Source organism: Bos indicus x Bos taurus, chromosome 4 (genome assembly GCF_003369695.1).
Source record: "Bos indicus x Bos taurus breed Angus x Brahman F1 hybrid chromosome 4, Bos_hybrid_MaternalHap_v2.0, whole genome shotgun sequence".
Taxonomy (NCBI): Eukaryota; Metazoa; Chordata; class Mammalia; order Artiodactyla; family Bovidae; genus Bos; species Bos indicus x Bos taurus.
Genome location: NC_040079.1, coordinates 71,879,056 through 71,889,973, shown reverse-complemented (window position 1 = coordinate 71,889,973; position 10,918 = coordinate 71,879,056). Strand labels below are relative to the sequence as shown.

At 41.1% G+C, this 10,918-nt stretch overlaps 1 protein-coding gene across 1 annotated transcript; it reads right to left on the bottom strand.

Moving 5' to 3' along the window:
- Positions 1–5,163: 5,163 nt before the first annotated feature.
- CCDC71L (coiled-coil domain containing 71 like) lies at positions 5,164–10,610 on the bottom strand. The gene has a single exon (XM_027539677.1). It carries the CDS (start codon positions 9,321–9,323, stop codon positions 8,622–8,624), a length of 702 nt encoding a protein of 233 aa, XP_027395478.1. The 5' UTR covers positions 9,324–10,610; the 3' UTR covers positions 5,164–8,621.
- Between the last annotated feature and the right edge of the window lie 308 nt (positions 10,611–10,918).

The following is a 10,918-nucleotide window of genomic DNA, read 5'->3' as shown; positions in this document are numbered from 1 at the left end:
CACCTTACAATTGTCAGAAAGACTATTATCAAAAAAGATAAAAAAGAACAAGTGTTGGTGATGATATGGAGAAAAAGGAATACTGGTGTACTGTTACTGGCAATATAATGGTGCAGCTGCTATGGAAAACAATATAGATACTCCTCAAAAAATTAAAACCAGAATTACTACATGATCCAGCAATTCTACTCTTGAGTATTAATCCAAAGAAAGCAAAAACACTAACTAGAAAAGATATATGCATCCCTATGTTTATTGTTGCATTATTTACAATAGTCAAGATATGGCAGTAGCCTAAGTGTCCATCAATAGATGATCGCATAAAGTAGCTTATGGTGTATATATGATAGAATATTAGTCAGCTATAAAAAATAATCTTTCCTTTTGTGACAACATACCCTAGAGGATATTATGCTAAGTGAAGTGAGTTAAAAAGGAAGACAAAAACAATTTTCCTTATCTTTGAAATCTAAAAAGTAAAACAAATAAATCAACATAACAAAGCAGAAAGAGATTTATAGACACAGAGATCAAGTGGCTGCCAGAGGGTGGGAGGTGAGGGAAGGAGAGAAAAAGGTAAGGAAGATTAAGATATACAAGTTTCCAGTTGTAAAACAAGTAAGTCACAGGTATGAAGTGTACAATGTGGCAAATAGAGTCAAAAATTATATGTTTATATGGTGAAAGATGGCTATTAGATTTACCATGGTGATCATTTTGACATGTATAGAAATATTAAATCACTGTTGTGTAATAAGAACTAACATAGTATAGGTCAACTATATTGCAAAAATAAACAAACTGATAGAAAATAAAGATCAGGTTTGTGGTTACGGGAGGTAGGCTGGGGGAAGCCAGAATTGGATAAAGGTAGTCAAAAGCTACTCTAATTATAAGTTACTCGGGATGTAATGTACACTGTGATAAGCATAATTAACACTGCTGTATATTAGATATCAAAGTTGTTGAGAGAATAAATTCTAACAGTTATCATCACAAGGAAAAATAGTTTTTTCTATTCTTTTAATTTTGTTTCTCTATAAGATGATGCATAAACTTATGAAGTTCACTAAGCTTACTGTGACAATGATTTCATGATGTATGTAAGTCAAATAATTCTGCTGTACACCTTAAACTTGTATAGTGTGAAAGTGAAAGTCAGTCAGTCATTTCCCACTCTTTGCGACCCCATAGACTCAGTCCATGGAATTCTCCAGGCCAAAATACTGGAGTGGGTAGCCTTTCCCTTCTCTAGGTGATCTTCCCAACCCAGGGATCAAACCCAGGTCTCCTGCATTGTGGGCAGATTCTTTACCAGCTGAGCCACAAGGGAAGCCCAAGAATACTGGAGTGGGTAGCCTATCCTTTCTCCAGCAGATCTTCCCAACCCAGGAACTGAACTGGGGTCTCCTGCCTTGCAGGTGGATTCTTTATCAACTGAGCTATCAGACAAACCCCCTAAACTTATACAGTGCTGTAGATCAATTACATCTCAATAAAACTAGAAGAAAAATTTTAATTAAAAAAATGGGTCCTCCATCAATTATAATAAATATATTCCTATTAATGCAAGATATTAATAACTATAGAAACTGAGAGTGGCACAAAATTCTGTACTTTCTATGGAATTTGCCTGTAAACCAAAAACTGCCCTAAAAAAAATAGCCAATTCTACAAAACCTTGACTTAAAAAAAAAAGTCTAGGAAAGGAGTGTTTGTGGGTAAGGTGGGGCTTTATAATTGTTAGTCCTCATGTGCTTTTTAAGGTTTTTTTTTTTTAACTATGTACACATCACTTGGATTAAAATGTTTTTAATTTTTTAAAACATGTGTTTACCCACCAGGATGGCTACAATGAAAAAGACTAAAGATACCAAGTGTTGGCAAGAATTTGAGGTATCTAGGACACTCACATACTACTATGAAAGTTTGTGTAAATTGGTATAACCACTTCAGAATATTTTGGCCACCTGATGTGAAGAGCTGACTCATTTGAAAAGACCCTGATGCTGGGAAAGATCAAAGGCAGAAGGAGAAGGGGATGACAGAGAATGAGATGCTTGGATGGCATCACCGACTCAATGGACATGAGTTTGAGGAGGCTCCAGGAGATGGTGAAGGACAGGGAGGCCTGGTGTGCTGCAGTCCATGGGGTCCCAAAGAGTTGGATACCACTGAGTGATGAACAACAACTTTAGAAAATTGGAGGCCTCTACCAAAGCTGATTATTTGCACAGCATGTGACCCAGCAAATTCACTCCGAGGGCACCCATGTATACTCAGTCGCTAAGGTGTATCCAACTCTTTGCAACCCTAAGGACTGTAGCCCACCAGGCTCTTCTGTTCATGGGATTTCCCAGGCAAGAATACTGGAGTGGGTTGCTATATTCTTCTCCAGGGGATCTTCCCAACCCAGGGATTGAAACTGCGTCTCCTGCATCTCCTGTATTGGCAGGCATATTCTTTTCCACTGAGTCATCTGGGAAGCCTCACTCCAAGACAAATATTGAAAAAAAAAAAAAAATTCACCAAAGGATATGTTCTCTTACATGCACTGAAGCTTTATTCATAATTGCCCTAAATCGAAATCCACCTAAATGCCCATCAAGAGTTGTAAAAACTTTGTAGAATATTCAGAGTGTAATTCTACACACCAATGAGAATAAATAATTAAGAACTACATGCAATAATATGAAGGAATCTCACAAATAATTTTCAGTGAAAGAAGCTAGGCATATGACACATAATTCCAAGTATATAAAGTCCCAAAACAGGTTGTCTATGCTGGAAGAAGTCAAAATAAAGATTCTCTTGGAGGGGAGATGGTGAGTGATTAAAAGGGGCATAGGAGAATCCTCTGAGGGTACTGGCTAGATTTTGTTTTTTCAATCTGAGTGCTGGTTCCCTGAGTATACTGAATTTACAAAACTGTATCAAGCTGAGCTCATACTTTTCAAACATCCACTTTTTAGTATGTGTATTATGCTTCAATAATTTATTTTAATCTGAGAGTTTTGAACCCTAAGCTGCACTCTTTTTTTCAAATTCTTGCCACTAAACATTTAAACAAATAATATGTACTTTAAAAATCCTGCCAGATGTATGTATGTATGTGTGTTACTTTTTGTAAGAATCTCAGTGTAACATTTCTATGAATACTTTCAGAAGCAGAAGTCCACTTTTGAGTCCAACAGAATATTTGTTCAAATTTGCTGGGTCAGCCATAGCGTTTGCTGTTGTTATTATCATTACCTTACAGTTGGTTTCTGGATATGTTTATCATGTTTCAGATCATAGTTTAGCATGACATTTACCAAGATAAGTGAGTATGGACAGTGAGAAGTCATTGCTCTTATATCAAATCAGCAATCAGGCTCTGTTTTGAGCTTCTTACTACTAGGTAACTTCCACCTAACACAGTTCTTTGTGTCAGCTTCAGATACTGAAGCCTTAGCTTTCTCACCAAGTTAAAATATGCTCTGTTATTCTTTGTGCTATGAGGAATCATGTCTACCCTTGTGGCTCAGTCAGTAAAGAATCCGCCCACAGTGCAAGAGACCTGGGTTTGATCCCTGGGTTGGGACGATTCCTGGGACAAGGAAATGGCAACCCAGTCCAGTATTCTTGCCTGGGAAACCCCTTGAACATAGGAGCCTGGTGGGCTACAGTCCATGGGGTCGCAGACTGGACTTAGTGACTAAACAACAACAAGAAAAAGAATTATAACTAAACTACAGGCTGTAGACCCCAAGTCTGCAAATGAGTGAGTCAATGTTTCAAACATGAAGATTTTTTTTTTTACTTTCAGTAATAATTTTTTGCTCTTCAAATATATCATACTCATTTGTTTCCTTGAACAACCGAACTATAAACTTCACAGGAGTTTATTCTAATTTAATTCTGTACATGCAAAGTAACATGGTTCTTAAGCAACACTTCCTGAACTTATGCCAAGGGAAAACTTAGAGCGGAAATCTGGCAAGTTCTAAGATCAACAACGTTAATCTATTACTTTTATAAATTCTCAGATAGTTTAAAACATGTTACAGTGCATCTGAATTATCTTTCAAAGATATCATGATGATTAAAGAAGACCCCCCAAATTTTAAGAGAGCCTAAGAAAACTCCAACAGTAAAATCTGTTTTGTATCGGGTTGGCCAAAAAGCTCGTTCAGGGTTTTCCACATCTTACAGAAAAAATCCTGAACCAATTTTTTGGTCAACCCAATAAGTCAACTTAATCCAAACTCTTGCTTTATAGTTTGTCAGCAGGCTAAAGATATTTCAAGATTCTTCTGTCTCCAATTTAATTCACCCACAAATTACCATCTCAATCCATCTTTTAGCTTTCCCAGACCACACTCTATTCTTGGGGTGCTAAATTCCCAGGGGATCAATCACTCTCAGCATTTACATTCTCAGTGCAGGTATCTCCAATTAATAGCATTTATTAAGAATTTCCTATGTGTCCACCACTAATATCCCTTTTTTAAAACTAACCACATATGATACTTGAGGAAGCTAAAGCATGGATAGTTTACATAACTTATCTCAAGTTCTAATTATGAGTAGTGAAACCATAATTCCACTCCAGGCACTGCGATTCACAGTTTACTACACTGTGCTGCTTCTAATTATTAACAGGAACTTCAGGCCACACAGTAGTACTATGAATCCTGCCCTTGGTAATACTCTACTCCTACCTTCTAGACTAATGAAAATTCTGGCTTTACTCATTCTGTGGAACAGCATTTACTGCTGCTACTCACAAGGAGACACTTGGACATTCTTTCCTACCATGAACAATGTGAGCTTTATTTAGACTTTTTATCACCACCACAGGAGGATTTGGGGCCAGGGTTCAAAACTGAATTTTGATGCATCTTTAAAGTCTTTTTGGTAAATGACAAGATTGGCCATTTTGGTAATGACAAATTTTGGTAATGACAAGATTGGCCATGAAATACTATTCTGGAGATTCACTAGATCATCCAAACGGTGATATCAAAAAGAGCCTCAAGACAGTACAAAACACAGATCTCAAGACTGGTAGGAGTCTCAAGTTCATCAAAAAAAGTCAAAATTGATCCCAAGATGCTTTCCAACTCACATAAAAACATAAAATCCCATTTCAAAAACTTTCAACATCATTAGAAAAATCAGTCACCGTATATTCTCTAAAATTTATTTACAATTAATAAGTTAAAAAGCAGAGTACAACCAGATTGTAAATCTTAATCATATGCACATCAAACTGTCCAAGGAAACAATTTAGTTCCATTAACAAACAATTGTCTTCTAAAGTACTTAAGACATAACAGGCTATCAAAAAATATTTGAAACACACCAATAAAGTAAATATTATGTATATAAGTCCACTAAAAACCACCAATTTAAAGAATGCTGTGGCTACCCTTAAAACAACAAAAGGCTTTGAGTTCAGAATTGCTCAGGTTTTTTGTATTCAAATAATTTTAATGTTTCTTTATTGAAGAATTTTATAGTACTATCATTTGCATGGAGCAAATCAATAGGTGTCAGCCACCAGCTTAGTTATACAAGTCCAACAGGGTACTCAAACTTTGACAAAATAAATACACACCACAACAGCGACACTTTGCACTATCAACAACAGAGCTTGCCCTTAACAATCATGACATTACTGGTTTCAGGAAGGAAAATTAAGTTGTTGGTTGACAGGGAGGATAAAAATGACATCAGGAAGATTCAAAGGTTAACTGAGGTGACAGTCACCACATTTAGGCACTCAAGAGTTAAAAATGAAATAAAAGCATAGCGAGGTGATCAACTTCCTCCTAGCTTCTCCCTCTACTTGTGCCATATAAGATAATCTTATAAGAGAATGAATCAAGTCATGAGATTTCTTTTAAAAAACTATATACAAGCTAAACTACAGACTTAGAGGACAGAAAATGGATGCCTCACCATAAAGGCCACCTTGCCAAGTTTCTTTTCACATTCTGCCCAATGTAACCACAAAATACTTTCACTTTCCTATTAATATACTAGCCAACTATATTAGTTGCTTCTTCACATTTTAGGAGTTGTAACATAGGCTTTGCTAAAGAACACTTGGCAAAAATAAAGACTTTTTTGACACCTATTTCACAAACTAGAAATGGTATGATTTTTAAGCAGACCAGATAAATAACATATTGAATTCAAGATGGGCAATCAGATCCAAACTGAAATCAGACAGCCCAGATAATTCAAAGAAGCATTTATGCTAGTTCAAGTGCACTAAAGTAACAAGGCATGAGGGAAAAATGTTAAGAATCTCAGTTAAAATAAAATGCATGATGTCAATGGTTGTTTCCGTTTTGTGCTGAGCAGTTATCCTCCCAGCTAAGTTTAATTTCAAAACCCTCTGGGAAACTATCTGGATAAGCTGTATGTTGAAATTACATTCTAATATGGCCATTGAATTTATTTTTTAATTATTATAAAACTATATACAAAAGTAAGTGGTACCAATACATAGTTGTTTTTTTTTTTAGGGGCTAGTTAACTAAAAAAAAATGAACAATTTGGGAGTGAGAGAAGGGAGAAAACCTTATGTGTCTGCAATACAACTGCCAATGGAAGCTAATAACCAAAAGAATATATATAAGCTTCCTATCACAGAGATCAAATGTAACTCTCCATCATCTAAGTAATGATTCATTTTTATTTACTCATGTGACAGTGTTTGTTACAACGCATTATTATTGAGTAGTGAATAAAAGAATACGAGGCATACTGGGAAACTGGCATCAAGTCATGTATATATAATATATATATATATAATTTTCTTTTTTACAAAACAAGAACACTGAAATTAAAGTCACAAAACTCCTACTTATGTACTATTAAACTTGAAAAATTCAATTCAGAAAGCTATGCCATTTGAAATCTAAGAACACAAGAGTCAAAATTGCAACTCTTACTATTCTCCTAAGAAGCTGCCAAGCAGAGAGAAATCTTAATATTGAGGACTTCCTATGTTAAGTTCCAGCCAGTGTAAGTAGTTTCATGGCAGACTACTTAAATTTGAAAAACTGTGGTACAAAAACCACTTGACCCTTTAGATATTGCAGTAAAATCTGGCTGTGGCACCACTGGCTAAATACCATTAAGTCTTGCTGCCACCAATGACCAAAGGCACTTGGATAATCAAGAATTCCACTCTGGGCCATATGGTATAAACGCTATTAGAGAAGTGTATAAGAAGGGTCAGTACCTAGTGTGAATCGCCCGTTGGATTCCTGTGGTCTTCAGCTGTCAACAAAGACAGGTAACTGCAAACATAATTATGAATGGAATTAAGGTAAAAAAGGATACTCGTGGAGGAAAAAAGACAAATGTCACGATGTCTATAAAGGTGATGGGTATTAGTCGGGGCACTTTCTGCTATTCAACACAAAGTAGAGAAAGATCTATTTTGCCCAGAGTAATTTCAACAAGTTATTTGATACCAAGAAATGCCCCCACCCTCTAAAAAGCTAATAGTTCTGAGAACTCTAATGGGTATTCTGTTTACCATTTTAATCACCAGGTTTACACACATTCATTTCTTCTACGTGGCTCCCAATTTAAAATAGGTTACCTTTGAACTTCTTTGTATGTTAGACCAGTACAAAGAGGCCAAACCATTTCCAATAGGATTCCATCCATCTCTTTAACCAACACCAGTTCTTTGTAACTCATTTTTTTCTTTATCACAAGCCATGTGGTTTCAACGTACTTTAATTTTTATTTAATCAAAAAGAATTTAACAAATCAACTTTTCCTAAACAGAACTTTATATGAGTTTCTACCATTTTCTTTAGGAGCTCAGTAAATATAAACATTAAATCTCAATATAAAATCTTTAGAAACACCTCAAAAATGTTGAAATAGTTGTACTTTGCATCTCTTTGTTTGTAATCACTGAGCCCATGGCATTCAAATCATACAAATCCTTGCACTCTTAACATTAAGTCATTAAGTTTGAAAAATATCCTTGGTCAAAGCTTTGGAATCCGGTTAAAATTCGGAAACGAGTGGGATTCAGAATACCCTGAGCACAAACGGGTGCAACAACAGCACAAAACAGGTTCGATCTATCGTCCAGACAGGTTCGATCTTTCGTCCAGAAAGAGGGGTGGCAGTTGAAAAGAAAAAAATGGGGGTAGGAGGTGGGAAGGAGGCCGGGATAGAAGAGCGGGGTGAAAAGCAAGTAGATTCTGGCTTTATTACACGAAACCAAATTCCTTTGGAAAAAATAACGACTTCTTCGGAGGACTTCCAGACCAGTGAGGTAGAGTCCAAAGGGAGAAAACGGATCTGCCCCTTCAGTCCTGGAGACGTCTCAGTCCGGGGTAGGGAAGCAAACGGCCCTCCCCCGCGGGTCCCGCGGTCTCCTCTGCTGCCCGGCACTGGGAGGGGGTGGAGGGCGCACCTGCCCCGGAGTTCCAGACGGCGGTGCCGCGGGCCCGGGAACACCATCCGGTGACTTCTTCGCCCATAAAGTGCATAAGGGGACAGGGTCCTGGCCGGATCTGTAAACACTCGACTGACACTTGTCCATCCCCCCGGGCGGGAGCTCCGTCCCCGGCTGGGAGGGTGACGCGGTCCGCGCGTCATGCCCGGGGCACCGGGAAGCGGCGGAGCCTCACCACGGGTTCCAGGTTCACTCGCAGGATTTGGCGCGCTTTACGCCGTGCCGCCGCCAGGCTGCGCTCTCCCCACACGTCGCTGCCGACGCGGATGGTGGGGAAGGTGGTCAGCGTCGGGGTGGCCGCCCTCCAGATCTCCTCCAGGGTGCGGCCCCCGAAGCAGGGTTCCGGGGCCGCAGGCTTGACGGGGCAGCTCTCCTCGGGGACCGGCGGCGGGGGCGGCGGCAGCTTCCTCCGGCGGGCGGCTGGCGCCCGGGCTCCGCGGCGCCTCCTCCTGGCCGCCGCGCTCGGGGCCGGCCTGCGCGTCGGGCCGCGGGCGGTGGGGCCCCCTGGGGGCTCGGGGACGAGTGCCCGGCAAGAGGAGTAGCCGTAGACGTCCTTGCTGCGCAGGATGTGCGGGGAGAACTGGTGCTTGAGGCTGCAGAGGAAGCTCCAGAGCTCCGCGTCCGAGCTCATGAACTCCGTGCTGCGGGGCATGAACAGCTTGAAGGCGTCGCCCAGTGCCTTGGTGCTGTCGGCCAGCGACAGTTGCGACCGCGAGTACACCACCTTCTCCTCCCGCGCCTCCAGACCGGCTCCTCCTCCCAGCCTAAAGCCGCCGCCCCGGGCGGCCGCGGCCGGGGCCGCCGGGGGCCGGCGCCGCCGCCTCTTCACGCTGCGCCGCATCGGAGGCCGCTCGGGGCCGCCCGCGCTCGCCGGGTCCCGCCGCCGCCGTCCCCGCCCGTGTTTGGCTCCGCGGTGGCGGCCGCTGCTAGCACCTCCCGCCCGGCGCGTCTCTCGCTACTTTTCTCGCCTCCGCCGCCGCTGCCCCTCCCCCTCCGAGGGCGGAGGACGCGGGTGAAGATCCTGCCGCCCGGTACAAGATGGCGGCCGGCGCCCACCCCTGGGCTTTGTCATTGGACGGCGCCTCGCCCCCCTGGTTTCTCTTTCTTCTCCTCTCTTGCCTCCTTTCGCCCTCTGCCTTTCTTTAAATGTGCCCGCCTTTGGCCCCTCCTACTGCAGCCCCGACTCCACCCATTGGGTGCTCTCAGAAGAGGGCGGGGACTAATGGGGGAGAGGCCAGTTCCTGGAAGATGGTGCTGGGGTGGGTGATGGTGGCTCTTGGACACGAGTCAACAGTTGGGTAGGTATATGAGGAGGGTCCCTTGTCTAGAGTGGACATCAGCTCCACTTGGGGGGGAGTCACTCTACTCTCGGAATGAGTGGATGTGCATTTATGGATTGAGCTGGGAGGTCTACCAGTCTGAATAACAAAGGGAGACCTACCCAAAGGCTGTAGTTTGTATCACAAAAGGGGAAATTGGGTGTAAGTCTAGAGGGAATGGGCCTTCCACAATTCTCTTCTGAACCTTCAGAAGCCTCTCTTGGCATCTTCATCCAACTCTTACCCACTTTGACCCCAATCCATGTCAAGCAACGCTAGTAATCCAGAATCATTCAGATAATACGGACGCTGTCAGTGGCATAGTCTCCTTCTAGACAGTGGAACCATCTTCACATTTAAGAGATGCTCTGCTTATCAGGAAAGTAAAGCCTTTTATACCCATAGAACTTTGCTCAAGTTGATCAAAGATCAATTACAACAAAGCCATTCTCCTTACAGAAAATATAATTTTTAAATATACAGTTGGTTTTAAATGAGTGCACTTCACCTTTCATTTAGTTTTAGTATGTCCCTTTGCAGTACCATCTCTAGCGCAGAGAAAGGATGCAGTTTCACAATCAAAAGGTTTCTGTTGAAAAGAACAGGTTGTTAAGACCCCATCACCTTTTGTATTTGAGAGGAGGGGATTGAATGTTTATAGAGTAATGCACAGTCTTCTGTCATCTTTTCTATCCTCAATACTTAGTTCAGCACCTGTCAGACAGTGGGCACTCTATTTTTGTTGAGTGAACCAGTGAGAAACATAATGATGTGAGAAACATATATTCAAATTGCTAACAGGACAATTTCACATTTTACATTTCAGGTTTCTCTTAACTCCGTTAAAGTTTTAAGGTTTAAAAAAAAAAAAAAAAAGCACTCCTAAAACATAGAACTGTGAGGTAGACATGCAAATTTTACCCCTGAGAGAGCACTTTATTTTGCAGTAGAAAACTCATAGAGCAGAGTTTTGTGATTCACACATAGCTGCTATTGGTTCCTTCGAATATTTGAGCTAAAAGACACCTAGTTCAATCTCCTTATTTCATGGATGAGGAAATTTGGATCCACAGAGGTTAGGTAATGAGGCTTCTTGATTGTAGGACTAGGACTATAG

Bases quoted from the DNA above. Each gene is read 5' to 3' on its own strand.
- CCDC71L (XM_027539677.1), bottom strand. From the start codon at position 9,323: ATGCGGCGCAGCGTGAAGAGGCGGCGGCGCCGGCCCCCGGCGGCCCCG.